The 26,136-nt window shown below is 70.4% G+C and overlaps 2 protein-coding genes across 5 annotated transcripts in view; both read right to left on the reverse strand.

Moving 5' to 3' along the window:
* DNAH17 (dynein axonemal heavy chain 17) overlaps positions 1 to 7,416 on the reverse strand; it is a 34,500-nt gene extending 27,084 nt beyond the window's left edge. The window contains exons 1-20 of the mRNA XM_086762641.1: positions 7,048 to 7,416; positions 6,127 to 6,320; positions 5,649 to 5,841; positions 5,465 to 5,564; positions 5,290 to 5,375; positions 4,999 to 5,124; positions 4,607 to 4,762; positions 4,444 to 4,527; positions 3,893 to 4,060; positions 3,558 to 3,674; positions 3,126 to 3,391; positions 2,820 to 3,015; positions 2,550 to 2,696; positions 2,140 to 2,248; positions 1,803 to 1,906; positions 1,562 to 1,702; positions 1,039 to 1,182; positions 645 to 827; positions 293 to 547; positions 44 to 213 (exon numbers count right to left, since the gene is read on the reverse strand). Of these exons, the coding sequence (XP_086618767.1) occupies positions 44 to 213; positions 293 to 547; positions 645 to 827; positions 1,039 to 1,182; positions 1,562 to 1,702; positions 1,803 to 1,906; positions 2,140 to 2,248; positions 2,550 to 2,696; positions 2,820 to 3,015; positions 3,126 to 3,391; positions 3,558 to 3,674; positions 3,893 to 4,060; positions 4,444 to 4,527; positions 4,607 to 4,762; positions 4,999 to 5,124; positions 5,290 to 5,375; positions 5,465 to 5,564; positions 5,649 to 5,841; positions 6,127 to 6,320; positions 7,048 to 7,416 (3,308 nt within the window). The remainder of the gene's footprint in view (positions 1 to 43; positions 214 to 292; positions 548 to 644; positions 828 to 1,038; positions 1,183 to 1,561; positions 1,703 to 1,802; positions 1,907 to 2,139; positions 2,249 to 2,549; positions 2,697 to 2,819; positions 3,016 to 3,125; positions 3,392 to 3,557; positions 3,675 to 3,892; positions 4,061 to 4,443; positions 4,528 to 4,606; positions 4,763 to 4,998; positions 5,125 to 5,289; positions 5,376 to 5,464; positions 5,565 to 5,648; positions 5,842 to 6,126; positions 6,321 to 7,047) is intronic.
* A 1,429-nt stretch (positions 7,417 to 8,845) lies between these two features.
* On the reverse strand, positions 8,846 to 26,037 carry CYTH1 (cytohesin 1). 4 transcript variants are annotated; one of them, XM_086762717.1, is made up of 13 exons: positions 25,978 to 26,037; positions 17,395 to 17,477; positions 16,295 to 16,359; positions 15,462 to 15,528; positions 15,148 to 15,266; positions 14,730 to 14,810; positions 14,491 to 14,603; positions 14,272 to 14,420; positions 14,059 to 14,170; positions 11,102 to 11,178; positions 10,761 to 10,832; positions 10,280 to 10,434; positions 8,846 to 10,116 (listed from the first exon to the last, which is right to left on the reverse strand). In XM_086762717.1, exons 1-13 carry the CDS (start codon positions 25,997 to 25,999, stop codon positions 10,038 to 10,040), a joined length of 1,194 nt encoding a protein of 397 aa, XP_086618843.1. In that variant the 5' UTR covers positions 26,000 to 26,037; the 3' UTR covers positions 8,846 to 10,037. The 4 variants fall into 4 exon arrangements, with proteins under 4 accessions (XP_086618843.1, XP_086618841.1, XP_086618842.1 ...); XM_086762715.1 differs by lacking the exon at positions 25,978 to 26,037 and adding an exon at positions 21,985 to 22,172; XM_086762716.1 differs by lacking the exon at positions 25,978 to 26,037 and adding an exon at positions 19,735 to 19,861.
* Positions 26,038 to 26,136: the final 99 nt, after the last annotated feature.

A 26,136-nucleotide genomic window follows, 5' to 3' on the forward strand; every position in this document is an offset into this window, starting at 1 on the left:
ACCGCAGCGCCCCATGGCCGCGCCGGGGCGTGCCGGCCCCTACCTGGTGGTGACATGTCTGGCGAGGTGCTGCCGGAGCACCAGGCCCCGGCGCTTGATGATGTCCAGCAGCGCATGCTTGAAGGGGCGGCAGTCGCTCTGCAGCCACCCCCCAAACACCTGGGTGTTCATGAACCCCGACACCTCCTCGCACAGCGCCTCGCACGCGTCAATCTGGGGATGAGAGCTGGTCACAGCCCGTAGCCGGCACCTCCCTGGGCACCCAGCACCTCCCCAGGCAGCCGCCCCGTACCTCCTGCTGAAACAGCTGCAGGGACGGGATCCCATGGGCCGGGGGCTCCTCCGGCCGCCACTCTGGCTCCTCAGTGCCAGAGTCACTGCCCGAGGCAAGGAAGCGCTGCAGGAACTTCTCGGGGTCCTCCAGCCACAGGTGGGTTTTCTGCTCCAAGCCGGCGCTGTACTCCTCGCCTTCCGTCATGGCGCTGACCACCAGCGACATCACCTCCTCCTGCATCATGCTGAGCTCCGCCTGCTCCTCCAGGGTGGTCTGAAGGGACGCGCAGAGCCCTCGGGACCGGCTCAGCGGATCCAGCGTCCTCACCCGCCTCCAGCTAAGCCAGCAGCTGCCCCCCGCCAGCACCGACCTTGTAGCTCAGCCTCCCCTCCAGAAGCCGAGGCATGCAGGCGGCGGAGGCGTAGGTGTCACTGAGCAGACCCTCCACCAGCTGCAGGAAGCTGTCGTGGTCTCCCACGTCCAGCGAGGGATGGTACCGCACGCTGCCGTCACACAGCTCCATCCGCACCTCGAACAGCGGGGCCACCTGGGCCTGAAACGGGTCAGCGCCCCGCGTGCTGCTTCACGCCCCACATCCCCCCCAGCCCCACGGTCTCCCCACAGCAGGGACGCGGGGGGACGCTCGCTGCCCAGGTGCCGGTGAGCACTGGGATGGGCACGCTTGGCCAGCAAACGGTGAGCGGTGCCACATCCCCAGCGCGGGCAAAGCCAGGGCGCGGCGCCACAGGGCAAACTGGACCTACGTCAGGGGCCATGTTGGTGAGCAGCAGCTGCAGTGACTTGTGGACAAGTATGGCAAGTCCATCCAGCACCATCCTGTCGACGGCTCCCACGTAGTCCAGCCATATCTGTGATGACCTATTGGCCTTAAACAGCTCTGCGTTCTCCTGCAAACAGAAAAAGCCCAGCTAACATTGTCCACAGGGACCCAGCAAAGCCAGCAGCTCCCAGCGCCACAGCGAGCCCCCTCCCGCGGCCCCGCGGGTCTGCCCTGCCTGGCTGCGGCACGATCCCACACCCTTCCCTTCCCCCAGCGATCCGACAGCAGAACGCGCAGCCCAGACCTCACCCCACGGGCAGCGCATGGCCGGAGTCCGCGGGCGGCGTTTCACGGTCTCAGCGCAGACCGGAGGAGCGCACCCCGGGTTCAGGGCCAGCGCTCGCCGCTAGCAAAGCGGGAACACCGCTGGGTTCAGAGCATCGCGGCACGCCAGACGTGCTCCGTGTTGATCCGATTCCCATGGAGCGTCCTGGGCAGCGTCTCACCTCCACCATCCCCCAGATCCGTATGCCCGCCTCCATAATGGCAGCATAGCGCTTGGGCAAGGATTTTGCTTTCCCCTCCAGGTCCAGCAGCGCTGCCTCCCTGTTGTCTTTCCTTTCGAACAAGGGAGCGGCCGAGCACTCCTGCGGGAAGAGGGGGAGAGGGCTGCTCCGCTCCGCCGGGAAAGGGCGAATCTCCGCCGGAGGCTTCCTGGGAAGGCACTCGGGAAGCACACAACGCTACCTCCATCAGCTGGGTGATGGTTTCCAAGTTTAACTTTGCTCTCTGGACCCTGGCATGTAAGTCGTCCAGGATCTCCCTCATCTCCAGGATGTACTCCACGACGCCTGGCAGGAAAAACGCACGTCCACGCTGGGCAGGTCACGCGGACGCCTCCGAGGCGGCACGCTGTGGTCGGGGCACTTTGGGGCTGTGCACTCCGGGGGGACACTGTCCGGCCACACCCCCCCCCCCCCCACCTGTGGGGAGGGGTCCGCACTCTGGGTGTGATGGCAGCTGGGAGCCCCCGAAATGCACCCAGAGGGTCTCTGGCCTCGGGTGGCCCTGGGTGGGTTTGTACCTTCGTGGTGCCAGAACAGGGTGTGCTCCGCGCTGGCCAGCCGCTTGTCCACGGACTCCAGCTCCTCCGCCACCAGCGGCAGCTCCGCCGGCAGCAGCCTGCGCTTCACCTGGGAGCCAACACGTCCGCAGGTGAGCGCCGCGGGCGGAGGGACCCTGCTCCGGCCGAGACGCGCTCGCTTGGTCACCGGCTTTACGGAGGAAGGGGGTCCCTGCCCCACCCACATGGAGCTCGGGGGGCAGGAGGAGCCATGGGATGGGCAGGGACCCGGGTGCCGGTGACGTGCCCAGCGTATCCCCCACCCCGCTGCACCCAGCACCTCGTTCCTAAGAGCCGCTCCCCAGCTGGCCTCAGCCTTGCCGGTGCAGGGTGTGGAAGAGCAGCCGGGCTGTCTCCCCTCCGCAACCTGCCTTGTTGTACCAGCCCACGATCAGGTCCAGGCTGTCCACAGACTTTTGGAAAGTCTCTTTTTGAGCGAAGAGGCTCTCGGCGCTGTCCGGGATATCCTTCTGCTGCTGGAAGGTCAAGTACTTCACCTCGCGCAGCACGGCGACGAGCTGCGCGACACAACGGCCAGACACAAGGCTTGTTACCGAACCAAACCGTCTCACCCCAACGCTGCGGAGTCAGAGCCACGCTCAGGCGAGGGACCGCCGGCGTTCCCCTGCGCCGGCACCGACCTCTCTGCTGAAGTTCACGCTGAGGAGGGAAGAGCTGGGGTCCCTCAGGATCAGGGGCTGCTCCAGGTTGAAGTGGCAGTCCCGGCCGGCTCCGCTCGCCCACTCCTCGTACACCTTCTCGCGGTACTCTTGCAGCAGTTTCATAATTTCTTCGTACTTCATGGACACCAGTCTAGCTTCAGCGCTGACCATCACACTGCCGAGCCATGATAAAGAGGGGGCTGCTGCAGCAGAGCACGGGAGGAGACGCGCGGGGCCGGACCCCGCCCTGCGTCCCTGCGGGGTGACGGGGTGACCTGCACGTACGGGTGGCTGATGGCAAACAAGTCCCTGTGTTGCCCCTCCAGCCGCTGCTGCAGCTCCAGAGCCCACTTCAGCTGCCCGGCCACCGGCGGCATGTTTTTGTTGATGTGCGGGCCCCCGCTGCGTGGCGGGGAAGCGGTCTGCGCGTCGTACAGCGCCTTGACGTCATCCAGCTCGGTGCTGAACATCCCCAGCAGGGCCGAGTAACAGGGGGAAAGCTCAGCCTGTATCAGGGGTCGCTCCAGCAGGAAGGCAAACATCTGCACCAACTGCGGGAGAAAGGCGCGTTGGCCTCTGTGCTCCCGAGCGTCACCGCAACGGCCCGGTGACATCCCCGCCGTCACGGCCAAGAGCGTGCAGGTGCAGCCTCTGGGGCGCAGGCAGGGATGCCCCGCGCCTGAGGGCAGGACCCGCTGAGCCGAGGGGCACGCGCACCTTCATGCCGGACAGCAGGCAGTTGCAGTCATCAAAGGCTTTGCGCAAGATGGTGGCCAGTCGCCTGTCCATGTCCTGAATCTTCTCCTGGAACTCTGCGAAGTCTTCGTTCAACCGCTGCCAGTAAGAGCAAAACGACGTAAGCCGGTGCAGCCGCTGTGCTTCCTTCCCAAACCCCTCCTGAAGGATTCGCTGTACCCGGACACCCCCGAGTGCCGTGACCCGCCCCACGCGTGCTGCCATGGGACAGCGTTACACGCAGCTCCTCCAGCGTGCTCTGGCAAGCGGATTTTTAATCAGCAAGTGCACACCCTTCCGTACCAGCATCCACTCACCTCTTCCGCGAGATCTAGAGGATCATACTCGCGGTCAGCAAAACGCTTGATGAGTTCAGCGACCTCCTCGTAGATCTGAACCATCTGGCTCCCCAGGATGTTTCCTCTCACTCCTCCCAGTTCTGCCTTCTCCAGCTTCAGAAACTGGATGGCGGTCTGGTACAGCTCCTGGCGAGCGCAAGCCACCGTCTCGCCCGGCTCCTCTCCGCGGCAAACCCCAGCTCCCCGTGCCCCGGCGCTGTGGGTGCAGGAGCTGCAGCAGCGGCACAGGACCGCGTTCTGCGAGGTCACCGCTCCTGAGGAGCGTCCTTCCCGGGGAATGGGGGTGCCCGTCTGGCCACGGGGGCACGAGTGCTGTGCTGGAAACGGTGCCGCTGCGCTCCTAGCCGTGCCCCACTGCTGGCCTCCCACCTCCCCTCTGCTCCCGGCCTGCGCCGGCGGCCCCAGCCCGTCCCGGGGCCAGCGTGGCGTTTGCCCTGTGCCGCTCCAGGGGAGCAGCCTGGCATCCCCACGCGGACCCGGCACCGCGCCCCAAGGCGCTGTGCGGTCACCTTGATGGTCTGAAGCCTGTGCAGGAAGGACTCTGTTCTGCGGAAGATGAGGGATGGGGGGAACTCCCAGGGCTGCGGCTCCTCCTGCGAGCAGAGAGGGGCTGTGGGTGAGCGGGGCTGGTGTGGACGCAGCAGGGGCACCCGCACCGCCCCCCGCACCCACCGGGAACACCACAGGCAGCAGGTCGGAGCAGTAGGTGCTGTAGGACTGGAAGAGCTGCTGTATGGTGGAAATGCTCAGGCTGACTCTCGCCAGGGTCTCCTCGGTTTCTCTTTGCAGCCCCTTCAGCACCTCCTCGGGGATCAGGAAGTTGCGGCTCTGCGACAGGCGAGGGCCGTCGGCAAAGGGGAGCAAGGGGGCTTCTCCCGCTGCCGGCCACCCCCTGGCCCCGCGGGCTCGCTGGTGCCCGCAGCCCACGCCTGCCCCCGGCCCCGCCAGCCCTACCTGTCCTCGACTGGGACACCTCTATGTCACCCCACGCCTGCCCTGCGTCACCCCTCCCTCGGTGCTGCCTGGCCCCGTCCCACGCAGGCCGGGGGCGGCCGGGGCCCTACCATCTCCAGGAGGAGGTTGCAGATCTCCCGCAGGAGGACGATGGCGCGGGCGGGCGAGCTGTAGTGCTGGCAACGAGCCCGGAGCAGGCGGACAGTGCACAGCACCCTGTCCACGTACGGCTGCAGCTGCGGAGCAGAGCCCGTTAGTGCAGGGCCGCGGCCGCGCTAATGAGGGTCGGGCAGAGCCAGGGTGGCCCCGCACACGCACCCAGCCCCTGGGGCTCAGCGCCGCCGCCTCCACCCGACAAGGAAGCCAGGCGGTGCGTGGTTACTTTGCCACACGCAGCTTACCTGCGTGTAATCCACTTGCTCCATCTCTTCCAGCAGGATCCGAAGCGGCTGCAGGTGGAGGCTGACGTCCTTGGCTTCCTCCAGGCCTGGGCCAGGGGAGAAACTCCACGTTGGGACGGGGAAGCCTCGCCGGAGCAGCGAGAGGCGGCTTCCCGCCGCATCACCTGGGGCTTACCGGTGTGTACGTCCCTGAACAAGCGCTGGAGCGCCGGCCAGTAGCAGCTGTTGGCCTTCTCCAGTATCTGGGCCAGCGCCGTCACTCGGGGCGAGAGCAGCTAGCAGGGGAGAGGCGGTGGGCTCAGCGCCGGGGGCTCAGCGCCGGGGACGCAGCCGCCGGCTGCTCACGGGCAAGGCAGTACCTGGTCGCTGAGGCACTGCAGGCTGACGGTCCTGGTGCTCCAGAACTCAAACTCTGCCCCGGGCAGGGGGTGCAGCCCCTCCAGCAGTGGCCGTGCCGAGTCTTTGCTCAGGATGTCTCTGATCTGGTGGGACCACTCAATGACGAAGGGCTCGATGGAATGCAGCACCGAAACATCCGCAGGCCCTGCCAGGCTGAAAGGCAGCAGGGTGCAGCTCCAGCAGCGGGACTGGCCCCGAACCGCCCTGGGGGGGAGTCTTGCTGCCCCAGAGGAGCCCCCGTGCCTGCTTGCGGCCCCCTCTGCCAGCACGGCAGCCTGGTACGAGATGCTCACTGGTGCCCTGCTGCTGAGGGGCAGCTGTGCCCGGGGATGCTCAGGGGCCGAGCTGTCGCCCCAGCTCCCGTCCCTCCCAGATGGACTCGTGCTGCCCGGGCCCTGCCCAGCTTTGCTGGCACCGAGCGGCGTCAGCAGCACCCACCAGTCCGGGATGGTGCTGGAATTGTCCAGGCCGTCCAGGTGTCTCGGCAGCGGAAGCAGCGGCTTCCCCTGGATCTTCCCGCCCATCACGAATATCTCATTCTTCAGCTGGTGGGCTTCCTGCACAGCTTCCTCCACCACCACTGCAGGCCATTCCGCCACGTTCTCCTTGCTCAGGAGCAGCGGGGACACGACCTGGAGGAGAGGGCTCGGCTGGGGGCTCGGTCAGGAGCAGCAGCTCTCCCGTTGTGAGGGGCAGTGTGCAGCCACACTGGTTTGGGCAGCGTCCCCTCTCGCTGCCCGTCTGAGCGCAGTCTCAGCCCAGCCGCAGCTCCGGCAGCCACGGATGGGTTTTGCTGATGTTTTTCTCATCAGCGCGACCAGGAATCCCTCACCCTGCAGCGGGTTTCCAGCTCTGAAGTGCTGGGAGAGGTGCAGTGAGGGCACCCAGCAGGGTCAGGGGCTGGCACACGAGCAAAAGCCCCTGGCACCGAGGGGGAAGAATCGCCGGGCTCCTGGGGCCCGACAGCTTTCCGCTGCCCTGGGCTGGCAGTCCTCTGAGCGGGAATATTTGTGGGAAGTTTGGGAGAAATCCAATCAGACATTTCCCAGCTGCAGGGCGTGGGGAAGGGGGAATTACGCTGAGTTTTTAAAACCACAGGGAGGAAGTGACCCAGCTCTCCTCGGGAGAGAACTGGGCTTGTGACCTTCACCCAGTGCTGCATCCCAGTGGGGCTCGGTCGCCCACCGACAGAGTGGGGCGGGCAGCTGGGAGCCGCTGCGAGGCCAGAGCCAGCACCTGGGGCAATTTTTCTTCGCTGCTTTTCGAGCCCACCTACAGTTTAGGTACCGCAGCGGGTGTCCAGATGACAGCCCGTCTCGCCCCGAGCCTGCCCCTGGTGCCCGCCCGCCCGCGACCCACCTCCTCCACCACGGCGCCGAGCTGCTCCACCGGCGAGGGGCCCATCTCTCCCACCAGCAGCCTGCTGTGGCAGTTCTCCCGGGTGATGTTCTCCCTCTTCTTCTTCACGAAGTAGACGCTCTTGCCCCGCAGGGCGGGCGGGAAGCTGGCCGAGGGCAGGAGCTGCCCGGCGGCGTTCAGCCCCAGCACCAGCTCCAGCACATCTGGCTGCTTGAAGAACTCGTCCAGCATGGCCGCAGCCTCCTCGCTGCCCACGAACTTGCTCCACTTGTCCGGCCGGACCCGCAGCAGCACCGTGGCGAAGTTCTCCAGGAAGCTGTGCCGCTCGTCCCGCGCGGCCGCCGCCCCATCCTCACCGGGCTCGGCCATGGCCCCCCAGCGCTGGGAGGGGGCACACGGAGCCCCGCTCAGCCAGGGACTGTGCGGACCCCACACCCCGACCCCTCCACACGCCTCGCTGCTGTCCCCCCCCACAGTCCCCCCCCCCCGGCCTTTCCTCTGCACGCTGCAGCCCCGCAGGGAGCTGCCGGCCCCGTCCCTGCCTGCCCCCATCGCCCCCCCGGCTCCACCGCCCCCCAGCCTGCCCCGTCCTCGGTCCCGTCACCCCCCCCAGCCTGCTCCATCGCCCCCCAGCCCGCCCCATTCCCACCTGGCCCTGCCGCTCCCCTGCTCTGTCGCACCCCTCAGCCCTCCAACAGCCTCCAGCCACCGGCTGCAGCCCAACCGGCACCGGCACCGGCACCAACGGACACCGGCACCAACGGACACCGGCACCAGCCCCACCGGCACCGACATCGGCACCAGCACCAGCCGGCACCAGCACCAGCGGACTCCGGCACCAGCCCAACCGGCACCGGCACCAACGGACACCGGCACCAGCCTGGCCGCCTCAGAACCGCAGGGCTGTGCCCGCCCCCCGCAGCCCTGCCCGGAGACCCTCGGCGAGGGCCGTTTGCCCACCGGCCCGGCCGGGCTCACGCTGCGGCGCCGGGGCTGCCCCGTCCGAGCCCCTGGGCGGGCGGGGGCCGCAGCAGGAGCTGCCCCCGGGTCCCTGTGCCTCCCCCGGCTCCGGCGGCAGCAGCACGGCCTCTACGGCTCCCGGTTCGCCCTCGGCGCCGACGCGGCTTTCGATCCCGAGCCCCTTCACGGCCGGCACCGCCCAGGGGAGGTCTGAGACCCCGGAGCCCCGCGCAGGGCCAGGGCGGGTGCGGTGGTCCCGCAGCCCCCATCGCAGACAGGGCCCGCCCCTGGTGCCCGGCCCCCCGGCAGCTGCCAGACGAGAGCTGGGATGGGAGCGGGAGGTGCCCCACCACCGCCGTGTCCCAGCCCCCTCGCCCCGGCACAGCGCGTGCTGCTGGGCAGCCGGGGGTCCTGCAGCGCAGGGTCCGGTCCGCAGGTCCCTGTCAGCGGGCAGCTGCCCCCTGCCCCGCCCCGCTCGGTGCCGGCCCCGCTGCACGCAGGACGCAGGATAAAGGGCTCGGGATGGCACCCCCGTGCCCTGCGGCGAGGTCCCCAAGGCTGCTCCTGGCCGGGGGGAGCTGAGGGCACAGGGCTCAAGAACACCTGCCAGTGCGCAGAGAAACCTCGGACAGGCGCAGGCTCAAACCAGGACCACGTTGGCCGCAGCGCTGCCAGCTTCACCCAACATGGCACTGCTGCAGGGTCGGGCACCGAAATCCTGGGGCTGCGACACGCGTGAACCCAGTGGCAAAGCCGGGGCACAGGGCAGGGGCTGCCGGTGGGGGGCTGGGGGCTCCTGCCCATCCCGAGCCGCACACAGAGCACAGGAGGCCAAGGCTGAGCGCGGTTCGGTGTTTATTTGCTGCAGATCCTCAGCACTAGTTTACAAGGCCATGGCAAAAAAAAAAAAAAGTTAGAATAAAAAATCCTGCCACCCCCCACCCTCTGGAGAGGCCTCTGCACAGAACGACCCGACATACAAAATAATCTAAAAGGAGAAAACTATACAGGAGTATTTACACCTCTGATAAATAGACTAATACTGATCCGGGCGCCTCCCTCCGCGCCGTGCTGTGGCCGGGGGACAGGACAAGACACAGGCGTTTGCAAGGCAGAGGCAGGGGGTGCAGCCCCCGGCCCGACCGGACCCCCCGCCAGCGGCTGTCCCTGGCGCAGGCTCCAGGCACATCCCCCACCTGCTCCGGAGCAAGGGCTCGTGCGCCAGGAGACAACGGCCACCCACGGCACGGCCGCCCGGCCGCTCGCGAGGGGGTTGTGCTACAAGGACACGCCAGGGCGATGCCACCCAGCGCTGCCGACCGGGGCCCTCGTCCGAGCTCTGGCACCCCGCGGCTGGGCGAGCACAGCTCCGTGCCCAGCACGTGGCACCACCGCACGCCATGACGGGGACAACTCCCTGCCCCTCAGCCCGCCCTGTGCCCAGGGCCGTCCCAGCCGGCAGCGCCTGAGAAGCAGAGCGGGGAAGCCCAGGACAGACCCAGGCCCGCTACAACGAGGGCCAGGAGTGGGGCCTCCACGGGCCCCCACCGCCCCGGGGCTGCCGTCCTTCACCCGGCGCCAGCAGCACCCCGAAACCGCCAGCCGTTCACCTTCCCGACGGGACACCCCAAGTGCTTCAGGACGGGCGCTGGGGGCACCCAGCAGCATGCACGGCTGCACACATGCCGGGGGTGCGGGAGCAGGGAGGGTGCCAGTGGTCCCCGCTGCCCGGCCGGCTGAGGCGGGAGGGGAGGACAGAGCATGGACACGGCGCTTCCCATCCTGCAGCCGAGGCCGGGGCAGGACAGGGCTCCCTGTGCGCAGCGGCGCTGGTGGCCCAGCTCAGCCCCGCGAAGACACTGTCCTGGAGACGAGGCAGTGATGGGGGTCCAGAGCCACTGGCACGCCGTGCCCCGTCCCTCCCCCCCATGGTAAAGAAACTGCGAAGCTGAAGCTGGGTCCTGGGCCCCCAGCCCCGCAGCCCTCCGGGGAAGGGAGGCACGCGGGCCGGGCAGGGCCAGCGCAGGCTGCTAGTGTCTCTTGGTGGAGGACACCTTCTTCTTCCTGGCGGCCAGCATCTCGTAGAAAGGGTCCCGGCTGATCGCTGCCCTGGCAGGGGAGGGAGGGCTCAGCCAGCCGTACGGCCAGGTGCAAACTGCTGCCGGCTGGGGCCTGACCCGCCGGGCAGAGCCCCTCGTGCCCCTGGGACAGCCCATCCCCCCAGTGTGCTCCCCTCGAGCCCAGCGCCCCGCCGCCCGCTCCCAGCACTCACTTGATGCACTTGATCCACTCCTCCTTCTCCTCGGGCGTGGGGGCGGAGATGCGGTACACGGTGTGGTTCCCCTCCACCACCCGCCCGTCCGCCTCTGTCTTGCAGGCCTTGATCACCTGGTCCTTGTTGTCGGGGATGTAGAGCTCAAAGCAGTTCTGCCAGGGGGGAGACCGTTCGGAAGCAGCCCCCGCTTCCACAGGGGACCCCAGGCTGGGGGGGGCGAGGCGGAGCACCGAAGCTGCAGGCGTTCCCCCACCACCCCCAGCGCAGCAGCGGGACGGATGTGCTGTCACCGTCACCCCACGGCCCCGCCACCAGCCCTGGACACTGTGGTGACCGGTCCCAGGTCTGTGCCCACTCTGGGCCCTCCTGCCTCTCCCGGGTCACCCCTCAGGGCCACAGCACCCCCCGGCTTTCCCTGCCCCAACCGAGGCCCTAGGGCTGCCCCCCCGCCCAGGGGGGACCCTGCCACGGCACCCACCGGCTTCTTGGAGTCGTCCACCTCGCGGATGCTCAGGTTCTCCAGGGGGATGATGCCACGGGGCTCTTTGTCCTGGGGGGGACACACACAGAGGCTTCAGCCGCTGGCTGGACACCCCCACACCCCACCCGTGTGCCCCAGGCAGGGCTGGACGCTGCCAATGCCCCTCTCCCCAGCGCCCCCTCTCCCCAGGCATCAACCACAGCCCAGCCCAAGGCCTGCGTCCCGCATCCCTACAGCCGCCAGGCCCGCGCCGGGACGCTGCGCCCAGCCTGTGCTGCACGGGAGACCAGCGCTGGGCCGGACCCGGCGCCCTTCCCGCCCGAGCAGAGGCCACTCACCGTCGTGTACTCGAAGTAGTAAAGGCAGTTGTCGGTCAGGATGAACCAGCGTCGCTTCCACGTCTTCACCCTGCCGCCTGCGAGCAGAGAGGGGCAGAGGTTGGGCACAGCCGCGGCGCAGCGTGGCCGGGGCACGCGCCCGGATGCTCGCAACAGGCGGCAGCTACGGCAGAGCTGCGGCCCACGCGGACACACACAGACAAGCACCGGTTGCCAGGGCGCAAGCAGAGCCAGGCAGCCCGGCCTCGCCGGGCACAGCAGAGCAGGCAGCACACACCGGCCGGGCAGAGCACGAGCGGGAGCGGAAAGCAGACGGATGAGGATGGAAGCAGAGGGTGGCGGGGGGCCGGGCCGGGAGCGCTGCACCCGTTCCCACCCAAAACACAAATTCAGCAGGGCCAGAGGATGCTGCAGCCACGCAGCTCTCGCGGGGACGCAGGGGTTTTTTTTGCGCTGGCTGCGGTCCCGCTGCGTCCCGGCCAGCAAAGCCTGGTGCCAGGGCAAGGGGCTCACGGACTTTTGGTCGGAGCGAGTTTCACAGCCGCCGCTGCAGAGGGAGAAGCTGCTCCCCCAGGCTCCGGGACCGCTCACCCCCGGGCCCAGCTCCCCCTCCACCGTGCCAGCGTGCTCTGGGCATCGCAGCAGTGCGCGCTGTGCGGCTCCCGCGGGGCAGGCACGCAGGCCATGCTGCCCGGGTGCAGCGTGGATGCGGGGAGGCACTGCGTGCACGGGGGCCACGCTCATCCCCTCCCCGCTCCCCCGTGCCAGCTGGCCGCCCACCCCAGCCCCTGCCCCAGAGCCAGGCTGCGGCCAGCACTCCCTAGAAGAAAAAGCCCCCCTGCCTCCCCCTGCAGCCAAGCCACCCCAAAACCCAGGGCTTGACCCTGCCCAGGGCCAGCTCCTCTCCCGGCGCTGCGGGCGGGACGAGGCCAGGTGCCAGAGCAGGGTCCTGCAGCACGGGGAGCGCAGGAGCCCGGGGTTCGGCGCGCAGGGGTGCAGGGCTCTGCGGGGTCGGCAGGCCCTGCATGGCCGTTTGGGACCGGGGGCCAGCGCAGCCCCAGGAGGGAGCACCAACGCCGCTCAGCACCCCGGGGCTGCAGGTCGTGGAGCCGCAGCGGCACAGGGCACCACGCAGCCAGCTCCTGCCTGCTCCCGCCCCGCTCCAGGCGCTCAGCACCCCTGAGCCCTGCGCACAGGCTGGGGCCCCTCCCCAGGACACCCCAAACCCATCCCCATCCCTCGTGGCACGGAGGCGAAGGCTCAGGGCGGCCGGGCTGAGCTGGCACGGACACGGCGGAACACGGACGGGCGGGCGGGCGGCCCCTGCCAGCGGCTGGGCAAGAAGCCGCCGCGGCCCCGTTCGCCCCAGGCCGTGAGGTGTGTGGGGCGGCGGAGGGGGCCAGCAGGCCTCAGGGAGCGTTTGGCATCGGTGGGGCCGGCACCCCACGTCCCTGCCTTGGCGGCGGCAGGAGCGGGGCTGTCCCCTCGGCAGGCGAGGTCCCTAGTGCGGTGCGCGTGGTTAGCAGCGGCAGCAATGAGACTGTCAATCACCAGCAATTAAAAACGAAAAGGAAACGAAGCCCCAGTGGTGGCGTGAGCAGAGCGGGGAAGAGGGGTACGTACCTCCTGGAGTTGGGGGCAAGGAAAGGAAGAGCCAAAATCATGGAAACATACAAATGAGGGAGAAAAGAAAATTAAAAAAAAAAAAAGGGAAAAAAAAAATAAAAAGAGGAAACCCCAGAGAACCCCCCCTTGCCCTGCGTGGGTCAGCGGGCCGGGCTGCAGCAGGGAAGCCGTGAGGGCCGGGCTGGCAGCACCGCCGCGGGGCCGACCTGCCCTGGCTCGCTGTGGCTCTGCGGGACGGTCTCCTCGGCGGGGGACGCGGGGCTCCCCCCGCCCCAGGGCCTCCCTGCGCGGTCCCCCCTGCCCCACGAGCAGGCTGTGCTACGCAGCCGGGCTGGGGCCCACAGCCGCTCTGCTGCACCTCTGCCCCCCAGCTGCCAAGGGCCCCGGCGGCAGTGGGTGCCGGCCTGCGTCCACGGGGCTGTCCCGCCAGCGGGGCGCCAGGGTCGCCAGGGACAGGAGAGAGGGGTGCGGGCTCTCCCTCGCGCTCCCCCACCCCAGAGCTGGGAGCTGATGGCCTTTGCTCAGCCCCAGAGCTGGGCCCTCCACCGGCCAGGGCGCAGGGCGGGGGTAAGGCCCCTCTCCCATCCCGAGGGGGTGGCGAATCGGCAGAAACACCCCCCAGTGTGAGAACAGAGTCCCGACCCAGCGAGAGCCCCGGGGAAAGGCCCCCACCGCCCCTGCTCCTGCCCGCACCCCGTCCCCCTCGCCTAACACGGTCCCCCAGAGCTGCCGGGAGGAGAAGCCACAGGAGCCAGGGCGGGGGGTGGGCTGGCCGGCCGCGGGAGCCGGGCCGTGCAGCGGGGATGCCATGCACGCTGCCTGCACGTGGAGCCGGGATGCGGAGGTGATAATGCCGTGGGAAGGTGAGGCAGGGACTTGTCTGTGGCATGGAGGGGGACGCACTCAGCCTGGGGCAGCTCGCCGCTCGCTCCCGGGGGCCTGCTCCCACAGGACCCTGCCGCGGTTCGGTCACGAGGAGGGCCTCGTGGTCCCCGTGCTCCGATACCAGACCCCGGCACCAGCTCTGCACCCTGAGGTTTGCCCAACCCAGAGGGGAATCCCCTGGGACGCCCACCCAGCCGCACCGCAGGGCTGTGAGCCCGCTCCTGCCACCCAGCCAGGGAAGATGAAGGTGGCTGGATGTACAAATGCCTCCCCCGCGGGGGCTGAGCCCCTGTCTGCAGCCTCCTGCCCCTCCACAGGGCCACGCTCCGGGAGCCAGGCCGGCAGCTGAGGGGCAGGCAGCCCAGGGCCATCGCCTCCACAGCCCGGCTGTCCCTGGGGACGGCCTGCCTGCCTCGCACCGCGTCCGCGCGGCTGCCAGCGCTCACCCAGCTTCAGGAGCCAGCCCTCCCGGTCCGGGTTGAAGAAGGTGTGGGTGAGGTCATTGCCGTCGTCCTCGGGGATTTTGAAGGGTTCGTTCTTGATGCTCTCATAGAGATTCTGGTGCAACGACACACGGCGTCAGCACTGCTCTGCCCAGGGGCCCTGTGACGGGCCAGCTCCACAGCCAGGCCCCGGCCCCTCCGCGTCCCCTCCCTCACCCGGAGCAGCTCCTCAGGCAGGTCGCCCCCATCGTTGATGCCACGGTTCATGGCGATGAAGCGCTCTGCCGTGGGCTTGTCCTTGACGTTGGGGTTGTGCAGGCTGGTGTTCAGCATGATGATGGCAAAGGAGAGCACGTAGCAGGTGTCTGTGGGGGCGGAGGGGAACGTCAGCCGTGAGGCAGGACGCCGGGGTGAGGGGCTGGGGCAGGCACTCACCTGTGGACTGGAAGACGCCGGGGTTGCACTGGCAGTACCGCTGGGCGAACGCCTCCATCATCCGGTCGATCTTCTGCGCCTCCCCAGGCAGCCGGAAGCTCCACAGGAACTGCCTACGAAGAGCGAGGCATCGCGCTGCTTTGGGGGCTCCGCGCACCCCCCGGCCACGCCCGCACCGCCACAGCCCCCTGCCCGTCTGCCCCAGCGGGACACGGCTCAGCTGCCGGCCCCCCGCTCACCGCAGCGCCTGCACGAGGTTGAGGTCGGTGAACTCGTGCAGCTCCACGAAGGCGTGCAGGACCTGGATGTTGAACTCGTCCCTGCAGGAACGCAGCCAGAGCACGAGGGATGCGTGATCAGCAGGTCCTGTGACTGCCGGGCAGCCCCACACCTCCCTGCCCCGCTCCAGACTCCGCTCGTTTGTGGGGGGAACCCGCAGCTACCCCCTCTCGAGTCCTGGGCTCATTTGCACACACCGGCCCCTCACAAGCGCCAGCCATGGACTGAAGAGCCCCTCAGCCGGCACTGGCACGCGGGGCGCCCCGTGCACCCCCACTCAGCCACCCCGTGAGCCCAAAGAGCTGCAGCGTCCCGTCTCTCAGGTGGGGAGAGCCCCGGGCGCCCTCGGGGGACCCAAGCCGTGCCAGGCCAGCGCACCTCTCGCCCAGGTAGTCACCGATGGCCGTCTTGTTGAGGCCCTCGCCCTTGTAGAGGAACTGAGCGATATCCTCGCACGTGTTCTTCAGCAGGTCGTTTTCGATCAGGAACTGGATGCCCTGCAGCGGTGCGAGAGGTGCTGCTCTGGGGCTTGCCGCTCGCCCCGCCAGCCCGCCTGCGGCCTCCCCAGCCCCTGCCCCAGCGGGTGCCAGGCACCCCGACTGCGGGGTGGCAGAGCCCCAGCACGGCCCCATGGGCTGGCGAACGACCCTCCAGCCTGCCGTCCCGCTCCCCGCCGGCCCACCCCACAGTACCTTCTTGGGATCCATGTTGAACTTCTTCCGGCCCATCGCCACCTGCTTGTTCCTCTGCATGTTCTTCCTGCCAGGCACAAAGCAGCTCTGAGCGCCAGGAGGGACCTGGCTCCCTCCCACCGCCCGCCTCGGGCACAGCGTGCCGGGGAGGGGTCAGCCCGGGCCAAACGGGAGCCGAGCAGCTCGCACAGGGCTAGGCCCCTGCACCGCGCGAAGCCAGCACGCGGCCCCATCCACCCCGCTCTGCGGCAGAGCGGCACGGGGCTGCTCTTGGCCTGCGGGCCCCGGAGCAAAGGGAAGGCGCCGTGCCTGGTCCGTGGGGTCACCCTGCGCAGAAGGGGCGCTGGGCACAGCATCGGCAGGTCCCCTCTGCACGGGGGGAGGCGGGGGCGAGCTGGGAGCAGCGGGGCTCAGGGGGGAGCGGCCCCCAGGCCCCAGCGGGGCCGGCGTCAGGGCGACAGCCTTCACGCGCCAGTGGGTGACTGGAACCGACGCTGCAAGCCACCTCCCTAATCCCAGGCTGGCACCGCCTGCGCCAGCGCAGAATAACAAAGTCCCGCAGTGGCCGTGGCCAGACAGAGGGGCTGAGGCTTGGAAAAACAGACCTTTGGAGCAGCAGCTCAGACTGGGGCCCTGCTGCCGCCCCAAGGATTTCAGAGCGCCTGGGAAAGTCGCCCGCCCCAGCGCCCACGGGACGGGGCTGCACCGCTCAGCTGCCCACGGCTCCCGCACCGCAGGAGCGAGCTGGCGCCAGGGGTCGGCCTCGCCGCGGGGGAAGGGGCTCGGTGGAGGCCGCGGGCTCTGCCGGGACCCTGCGACAGCAGAGGACTCACCTCTCCTCCGTGGACCCCAGGTTCTCGATCTCATTCGTCACTTCTGCTATCTCATCCTTCAGCCGCTGAGGGGACAGAGCGCAGTCAGACAGGGGTGCCTCCCTCCCTCCCAAACCCCCCAGCCCTGACGGTGGGCTGGGGGCCAGCACCGCCCTTCCCTCCTGCTCCCAGGAGCTGGCAGGGCATCCCCGCCGACGGGGTTCAAGGTGGCAGGAGCCAGCCCCGGGGCCATTCCCCCCGGAGCCCTCCTTCCCTTCCTCCTTCCCCCCGCCCCGAGCGCTGCCGGGGCTGAGCCAGCTTGGGAGGCGACAAGAGGGGGCTGACTGCACCCCCTGCTAATCCCCCTGCAGCATCGCCGCGCTCCAGGCGCACAGGAAGGAAGAGATTCAGAGGTTAACAAAATTATCCCCTAAGCCCTTCAGATCATGGCCAGCATATGGCAGTAATTAGCCTCCGCTGCCTTAATCGGGGACACGACTGACGAGCGTCCCAGATGAGCGCTGACCTCGCTGGCCGGGGCGCTGGCCCGGCCCAGAGACGCGGTCCCTGCCCGTGCCAGGGAGGGGCCGGCACGGGGACGCCAGTGCCCCGGGTCGCAGGGAACGGCACAAGCACGCAGCCCGGAGCTCGGTGGGGCCGAGGAAGAACCGCGGCGGCCTCAGCCCGGCCGCCAGCCCAGGCCCGCGTCCCCGCGGGGACTCTCCCGGCCCTGGGGCCCCGCAGAGGCAGCGCTATTGGGCAGCGGGGCGGCGGATCACGGCCTCCCGGCAGCAGCCGCTGGCGTCAGCCCCTCGGGCCCAGCTCGCCCTGCCCTGTGGCTCCAGCGTCTTCTGCCCCAGAAGGTCCCCAAGAGCCCCTGCGGGCCACACGGAGAGGGGGGTTTAGAGGAAAGGGGATGGGAGCACAAACCCGACCCCCGGCCCTGCTTGGGCACGGGCTCTGCAGCTCTGGGGCACCGCGCGCCCGGGCCACGCTCCCCTTTCCCAGCAGCGGGGGCAGGCAGATTGTCCCGTGCCTCCCAGGGGACAGCCCCAAGCCAGAGGCTGCCGTGTCCGGGACAGGGGGATCGCGCGTGCGGGCGCCGGCCCTGGGCATCGCACCTGTATGTCAGCCAGCAGCTCCTGCTTGCGGCGGCGGATGTTCTCCAGCTCCTGGCACTCCTCCGGGGTCAGGTCACTGGGCACTGAGCGGAGACACGGTCAGGTCAGCACGCGGGGCCGTGGGAATCGTCCTCGCCAGGCTCCAGGCGCAGCCTCTGCTCCGGCTGGCAGCCCGCGGCCCGTCAGGAGCTGGGCGCGGAGCTGCCGGGGGCCCGCAGGAGCGGGGCTGGCGAGCAGTGCCCCCGGCCCCGCACAGCGGCCGAGCGCCACCGACGGCACGCAAGGAATGCGAGGGCCAGGGCATCGCCTGGCTGGGCAGCGGCTGCAGCGGGGGAGCCGGGCACGGCCGGTTCCTGCTGATTCAGCCGCGAGGGCAGCGACGACCAGCACAGCCCTGGACCAGCTCCAGCAGTCCTGCCCCCTGCCCGGCCCTGCCACCCCGCCGCGTCCCGTTTAACATCGCTGTACCCCAGCCGGGCCGGTGTCGGTGCCTGTCCTCGTCCCTGCCGTGCCCGGGCGGCTCTGCCGTGCCCTGCGGCACCGGGCTCCGCACAGACCTGGAGCCCTGCGGGCTGCTCGGCCCCAGAGACCACGCGCTGGGTCAGCCCTGGAAAGAAACACCTCCCTGTCACCCCGCGGGAGCCGGGCACCCCCGCCCCTACGCCATCCCTGGGCTCAAGCCTGGGGCCGCCACGCGCCCCTCCCTGCTCCCGCGCCCCGCAGCTCCGGGACATTCCTAGCGCTCCCCGGTGCGTGACCTCGCGCTCCGCAGCGACACGGCGTCCCATTCCTGTTCCCTCCCATCCCCAAGGTCACCCGCTCCTCCGGCAGCGCTCCCGCCTGCGTCTCCCACCTCTGCAGCGGGTTCCAGCAGCTCCCTCACAGCCCGCGCCAAGGTCGCCCGTGAGGCCACCGAAGTGCTGTCCCCCCAGAGCACCGTGCCCAGGGAGGCGGCAGCAGCGCTGCCCTCTCCTTCCCAACGCGTTACCGCTGCGTCCCGCCGAGGCCTCACGCGCCGCCACGCCGTGGTCTCCAGGCCGGCGCTGCCGCCAGCCCGGACTCACCCGCAGCGTCCCGGGGCGGCCGCCTGCCCTGAACCGGCGCCCAGGGACACCCGTCGCCTTCGGACCCGCACCGCCCTCACCCGCGCATCGCTTCTCCCCAGCCAGCGCTGCCTGCGTGGGAGCTGCACGTGCCCCTGGGGCGACCGCGACCACGCAAACTGAATCTCTGAACTCAGCACTTCCCCGGCCCCGCTCGGGCTTTCTGATGAGCTTCCTCCCGCACAAAAATCCCCACCGCCAAGGTCGGCAGCAGCTTGCGACACATCCCTCCAGACGCGACGGCAACGCTTCCCAATATTCCCAGCCTCCGCTGCTGGGAAGCGTGAAGCAGACAGCCCGCCCCGTGGCACCAGAGTGAAAGTTATTTAAACGTAGAACTCCGGAGGCCTTGCCTTATTGATACACCCAAGCTCCGTTTGCCGGCGCTCGGCCCCTCCTGCCCAGTGCCCAGGGCACCCGGCAAGCCCGGGCTCGCTGCGCGGGGGCCGAGCTGCATCACTCGCCCGCGGCCAGACACAACCCCTCAAATCCCTAGGCTGCAGCGTGCGCTGCAGGACCCTCCTGTCTGGCTGCAGGGGAGCGGAAACCACTGCCGGAGCTGGACCCCCGCGGGAGAGCTGGCCGAGGGGCAGGCGCGGCAGCGGCCAGGATGCTGCAGGGCAGAGGGGGCTGAGGGGGCCATACCGGAGCCCGGGAAGGTCCCTCCCCGCCCGCGCTGCTGCGGCAGAGGACGAGCACTCGTGACACCAGCCCAGCCATGTCAGCAGCGGCCAGAGGAAGAGAAACCCCAGACGCAAGAGCTTTTCTGGGGAAGGAAGAGGGCGTTAACCCTTCCCCAGCGCTCTGCACAGCGCCCAGCACAGCGCCCACAGCTCCCGAGGGGCTGGCGAGCCTCGTTGCAGCTGCAGGGAGGGGGAGGCCGGCGCAGACGCCAGAGGAATTGGGGCGCAGCAACCCACGGGACTGTGGGGATCCCTGCATTGGCACCTGCACCCCGTCAGCCCAAGGCCCCAGGGCAAGGGGCGCGGGGGCTTGCACAACCAACAGCCGAGCCCGAGGACCCTGCACACCAGCAGCAGGAGGGCAGCACGGGGTACGGGCAGGATTTGTCCATCTGTCCCGGGCTCCATGGTCGCTGCGGCCTGCGGCAGCCGGGAGCGGCAGCACCATGTCCCCCGCCCCCGCCGTGCCGAACACAAAGCCCCCGCGATGCTCGCCCCCCGCGCTCCTTCCCAGCCCTCGCCCCAGCCTCCTCGCGCCCCCAGCCCGGGCTCACCGCTGCCCTCCTCCCTGAGCACCATCCTGACGGGATCCTCTCCACCGGCTGCGTCGGCCGTGCCCGTGCTGCCCGCGGCTCCGGAGAGGGGCTGCTGTTTTGGGGCTGCTGTTTCGGGGCGCGGACACCTGCCTGCCGCGGTGCTTCCTGGGGTGACTCAGGGCCGCGTCGCGCCAATGATCTCCGGAGCCGCCTGGGCGTCACCCCAGCCTCACCAGGAGCCACCACCAGCAACACCCTGTTCCTGCCGCAACGAGCCCGGGGCCCAGCGCCTTAACTCCTCTGCTCCCGGCCGGGCGGGGAAGCGGGGCACCCGGGCCCTGCTCCCCCTCCTCGGCCCTGGGATGGGGGACGTGACGTGCTGGGGTCCCAGCCAGGCAGGCACTGGGGGCTGGCCCAGCCCTTCCTTGGGGGCTGCCAGGACACTCGACCCGGCACACCCTGAGCTCGCTGCCGCAATGCTGGGGTCCCTCCCCCCCCACCAGCTAGGGCCCCCCGCCCCAGCAGACCCCTCGCGGGCTGAAGGCCTGAGCCCGGGCAGGACCGGGAGGGCTGCGGGGACCACCGGTGCCTCCTGCCCTCTGGAGACCCCACGGCAGCTCACAAGGCCAGACGGGACCAGGACTGGGACCAGGAGCGACGCTGGTCCCCACGGGAGCTTGCTCCCTGCTGTCTCACGCCCTGGCTCTGGAATTCCTGTACGGACCCCACCGCTCCGTACGGGACCCCTGTGCGGCAGAGCGCAGAGCCCACAGGGCCGTGCCTGCAGTGGGAGCGAACCCCGACACGTCCCCGTCCCACCGCCAGCCGCCTGGAGAGGCTGCGTGAGCCTCGGCCACCTTGACTCAGCTAAATCCTGCTCAGCAGCGTGAGATGGAGAAACAGCGCCGGAACGCCGACTGCGCAGCGAGGAGAGGAAGGGGCTCGGGAGCCTCACACCGGCCCTTTGGCCCACGGCTGTGCCGCATGGCTACCCAGCCTCCCATCGGCCCACACCGCGCCTGTGCCGGCCCGCGCCGGAGGGGACACGGCACTGGGTTTAGGAGACCGCGGGGACCAGCGCGGGGTGCTGCCAGGGGGCTTTGGTGCGGGGCACCACTGCCCGCTCCCGCCGTGCCCCGCGGCTGGCGGGCCCCTGGGGCCCAGAGACGCTTCCTGCCCGTCTCAGCGCACCACATCCTGTTTTCACCGCGCCGCGCGCATCCTGGGTTGCATCAGCCCCATCCTTCCCCACCGACAGCCGAGGTGCGTCAGGGGAAGGGTTTGGAGACAGGCGGCTCCAGGAGAGACCCTCCCGGGCGGCCAGGCTCCGCACCCAGCGCCGGCCAGGGCCCTTGTCCTGCTTTTTGCGCAGCCCTGCCCGTCACCCGGCTCCTGCTGCCCAGAGCCCGGCAGGGAACCCGCGTCCGCAGCTGCTGCCTCGCTCCCCGGCGGCTCCAGGCTCCCACGTCCCCATGCACGGAGCCCCAGCCCACGGCACGGGCAGGCGAGCACCGGCTTGGCCGCGTCCACACGCACCGAGCACCGTGCAGGAGCCGGGAGCGCTGCCCTGCAGGCACCTCGCTTGCGCCCCGCGCCATTCACTGCGCCGGGCCTCAGGAGGGGCAGATCCGCCCGCGCTCAGCCTCCGCTGCCGCCGGGGCGCACGGCTGGCCAGAGCGGCTCTCGCGCCCTTGTGCCCCACGGCACAGCCGCCCCTGGTCCCACGCTCGGGGCGGGAAACAGCAGCCAGCGGCGGCTCACGCGAGGGGCCAGCCCACGACGGCAGCTCTGACGCGGCAGGCGCTGGGCTGCCCTGCACAGATTTCGGTTTGCAGAGCGCTGCCCCGAGCTGCGCTCGCAGCCCCATGCCCCTGCAGCGGTGAGGGCGGCCGAGCGCTCGGGCATCGCCCAGGACAGGGCAGGAGGGCGAGGGGCTGGGACACGACCTGCCAGAGGCACACCGGGCTGCGTGCATCCCCCCGGCCCCGCTGCCACTGGCTCCCAAGCACCCCTGTCCCAGCACGGCACCCGGCACGGGCGTGGGGCAGTGCCGCGCGAGGCAGCCCAGCGCCCGGCCGTCCTGCCATGGCTCAGCACTCGGAGAAGCCTCAGCCTGCAGAGGCCGGAGGCGCGCGGGGGAAGGAGACGGCGAGGACTCTCTGTGCCTGTGGGTAGGAGCCACACGGAGCCAGAGCTGCGGGCACCGCCACGTCTGCTGGGGGGACGGGGACCCTGCGGCGAGCAGAGGGGAGGGCGCGAGGCGCCTACCTGCCTTGGTGGCCACCGAGGGGCAGAGGAAGGCCTGGAAACTGGAGGCACAGAGCTCGCTGACCGTCCCCATGCCGCGGGGGTCCCACGCAGGACGCTGGCAGCTCCGATGGCGCAGGCAGAGGCCTGGAAGGCGCCACGCGGCTCGGCGGCAGGCTCCCCGGTGCCGGCGCCCGCGGGCAGGCAGGGCAGCCGGAGGATTCCCCGCTCCGGCTGGAGCCAGGGAAGGCGGCTCTGGCAGGGGAGCTCCAGCCGCAGGAGCCCACGCACCAGCCCCAGCCAATCCTCGCCGCTCCCTGCCCGCGCACCAGCGCGCTCTGCTCCCGCGCTCCGGCCGGCGCCTCAAAGCCACTTAGAGGACAAGGAGTTTGGGAACTCCGCGGCAGCCCCCCCGGGCCACCTGACCCCTGGCAGCCCCCTCGTCCCCGCGGGGGGCCAGCAGCGGGGTATTTTTAGAGCGGTTTTATCCCTCCGTATTAGAGCGTTAAGCATCGGGAGCCGGCGGTCGCGTAGCAACCAGCACTGCATCAGGAAGGTGCACCACGAGACACAACGCGGCTCCAGCGAGGCGTGGGGAGCGGGGGTGCCGCCAGGCCCCCGCTCGTACGGCGCAGGGCCCGGGCACCCATCCCAGCCCGGCCCCGGCGGGCTCAGCCTGCCCCGCGCGCCGTGCACGCTGCACCTTCCGCCAGCGCCCCGCGATGCCGGTCAGACCCCGAGCTCCGGGTGAGCCCTGGCAGCGCTCAGCTGCCTCCCTCTCTGCCGCAGCCCCGGGGTGCTGGGGGGCTCCTGCAGCAGGAACTGGGGGGTCTCGCCCTGGGTTCCCGGCCTCGGGGCCAGCTGCGGAGCTGGGGGGAAGGTGCAGCCCTCCCGCCCCCCAGCCCCAGGGGTGCCATGCAAACCCAAACCGGACGGACAGCTCTGTCCCTCAAAGCAGGAGCCGTCCCCACGCGCAGAGCACGGCCGTGAGTAACAAACCCCAGAGCCTGTCGGGGCACGAGGCAGCGTCCTGCGGACAGTCCAGCTGCTGGCGCTCGGCTGCCAGGAGCCAGCAGGCTCCACTGGCCCGCGCCAGCAAGCGCTGGGACACGCTGAGCGAGGAGAAACCAGAGCCAGGCAGGAGCCCGGACGGGGAAGGGCGCCCTGGGAGGAAGCCGCCCTCGCGGGCAGAAGGGTACGGGGCAGGAGGGGACCCTGGCTCCCAGCAGCAGCGCGGCTGCAGAAGGAGGAAACTGCGGATGGAGGAAAGCTGGAGGAGAAGGCAGCTCCCAGGGCTGCGAGGGCAGCCAGGTGCTCGCCACTTACGTGATCAACCTGGTTTCGGCACCGCTTCCCCTTTGCTAAGGGCCGAACGGGCAGTTGCCACATCACCGGGAGGCGCAAGGGCAGGCGAGAGAACTGGGGGACAGTGACTGGGCCAGGCACGTGGTGTGGCCAGCGCCTGTCTGGGGTCTGAACCGGGGTCTAGAGAAATCCTCGTGCGGCAAGGGCACCCATGGGTGCTCTGAGCGGCCTGAAGCAGGGCCAGGCGGCACCTCCCACGCTGCGCGACCCAGGCCCGCAGCTGGATCTTTGCACGCTGCGCGGGCGAAGTGGGGCGTTTACAAACACCCCGGGGTTGCGTTAACCACGGCACCGGGGGGAAGCAGCTGCTTGGGGACACACGGGCCCCGCTGCGTCCCTGACGTGTAACGCTGAGCGTCAGCAGCAGCTCTGCTCCCACACACCTCAGGAGAGGAACCGGCTAACTGCTCTGCCCAACGCCGCGCTGCCCGAGCCCTGCCAGCCCCGCTCTGCTCTCCGAGCCCAGTGCCATCCCTGCGCTGTCCCCGTGCCTTCGACCTGGCAGCCCCAGAGCCCTGCGGGAGAGCTGCTCCCCCACTTCCAGAACAAGTGACTCGCCCCAGCTCCCCCCTGCGCCACGCCGGGGAAAGGGATGGTGTGTCATCAGCAGCCCCCCGTCAGTGTGCCCCCCAGCCCTGGTCCCCTGGGTGCAGAGATGCGCACCGCGGTCCCAGGCTGCCTCCAAAACAGCTGAGCCCGTGCCAAGGGGCCTGCCGGCAAAACAGGGCTGTGCAGCCCGGCAGCGGGGCGAGGGCAGGGACCCCTCAGCCTGGGGGGCACCTGACAGCCCACCCTCCTGCGGGGATCTCCCGCACCTCGCACAGCCCACCCCACCTCCTGGCACCAGCCGCTCCGCCCGAGACAGCGAGGCCCCCCCGGCACAAGCCGCTTTGCGGGAGGCTGCATCAGCCCCGCTTAGAGAAATCCCTTAATCCCCCAGGGCAGAGCGAGCAGTAATCCCTGGGGTGCAGCGGGATTACCAGCGCTGCCCAATCCCGCTCGCCCTGGGGCTGGGCCTCAGCTGAGACAGGGCCCAGCTGCGGACACGGTGCCGGGATGGGATCGCGCTCCCCGCAGCAGAGCGCTCACCGGTGCTGCAGCTCGGCAGGACGGGAGCAGCCGGGCCGCCTCCCTGCCACCACACCGCCACCCTGCCGTCCAGAGCCCTTTGCCCCCGCACCGCCGCGCTCGCTCAGCTCCGGTCTAGAGAGGGGTTTGGTCTCACCGCCGTCCGTGCAGGGAGATGCTGGGAAGGGGGTGGGAGCGCAGCCTCGCACCCTGGCCGCAGCGGGGGGAGCCCGCATCTGTGCCGCCAGCTGCTCGCCCTGGGATTTGCTCTCTGCTGAGGCAGACGGCTGGAGAGGGGCCGCGTACCGCGGGGCAGACACTGGCGTCAGCACAATCCCACCAGCAAGAGCCTCCCCGTCGGGCTCCCACCGCGCCGAGGCCTCGGCGGACCGTCCTCCGCAAAACCATCAGAGCTCAACAGCTTCGGGAGAGCCGCAGACCGTAATGCCCCCGCAACAGGACAGCGGTGGGGATTTGGAGGTGGTTGTGCCGCCCGTCCCGCGTGCTGCCCTGCAGCGTGGTGAGCCGGCAATTTCTAATGCTGCCAAATGACCTGGGACATCTTCCAGGCGATTCTGGGAAGCAGCGAGAGGCTGCCCGCAGAATCGCTCCCCGCAGCGCTCTCCCACTAATGGGCTGCGTCTGGCAATGCCCGCGCCGCGCAGCAGCACCTTATCTCACACAGTAACTCCCCACCGCCCAGCGCAGGGCTCCTAGGGTGGAACAGCAGCCTCCTAATCAGCTGCGCTGCACGACGGCGGCAGGCGGGACGCCGGCCCGCGAGCCAGCGCTGCCGGCAGCAGCATCTCCACCAGCTCCCAGGAAGAGCGGTCCCCAGCACGGCTCGCAGCGCCGGGATCTCGTTTCAGAGCTCACCCAGACGGACCCCAGCCCACCCCGCAGCAGGAAAGCCCACCTGCCAGCCGCCCAGCTCGGCCCCGGGAGGGCAGGCGCTGCGGGCGCAGGGGAGCGGGGTCCCGCAGCCCCCGAGCCGCCTCGCCCTGCTCGGCCCACCCTGGGCGCGGGCTCTGGGCGCTCCCGCACCAGGCGGACGCGCTCCCGCGCCGGGGGGGGGGAGGGAGGGGCGGTTTGCGGGGTGTTCGGACGCCACCGCCGCGAGCCGGCCCCGCAGAGCCCGAGCCCAGGGACGGCAGCCGGGCACAGGCCGTGAGCGGCGGAGGGCGGGCGGCGGCTCCCGGCTGCGCGGGGCCGAGCCCCGGGGGTGCCGCGGCCCGGCTCCCCGCGCTGGCTGCGGGCAGCAGCTGCCGGTTTCCTCCCGGCGCTTCCTCCCCCGCCCGCCGGGCCCCACCCGGTACCGCCAAGGCCGCGGCCGCGCGTGGGCGAGCAGCCGCCCCGCCACCTGCGGGCGCGGGTCCCGCCGTCCCCGAACCCCAGCCCGGCCCGGCGCCGCCGACCCCACTCTCGCCCCCGGGAGCGGCCCTGCCCGAACCCGCCCGCCCGGGGAGCCGCCCCGGCCCCCTCCCCCCCCCCCCGCGGCCCGCCCCGGCCCCTCGCCCCGCCGCGGCCCGGCCCCGTGAGCGCCGCGGAGCCCCCCGGCGCGCCCCCCCGCCCCGCACTGACCGTAGCCGCTCTCCTCCTCCATCCCGCCGCCGCCGCTCCGGCCCCGCCCGCGTGACGACGCCGCCGAGGCCGCCACGGACGCCGGCACGTGACGCGGGAGCGGGCGGGGCCAGGCGGGCCCCGCCCCCTGCGCTGCCCCGCCCCTCGAGCCGAGCCGAG

The sequence above is a fragment of the Chlamydotis macqueenii genome, chromosome 18 (assembly GCF_036417535.1).
Source record: "Chlamydotis macqueenii isolate bChlMac1 chromosome 18, bChlMac1.mat, whole genome shotgun sequence".
NCBI lineage: Eukaryota > Metazoa > Chordata > Aves > Otidiformes > Otididae > Chlamydotis > Chlamydotis macqueenii.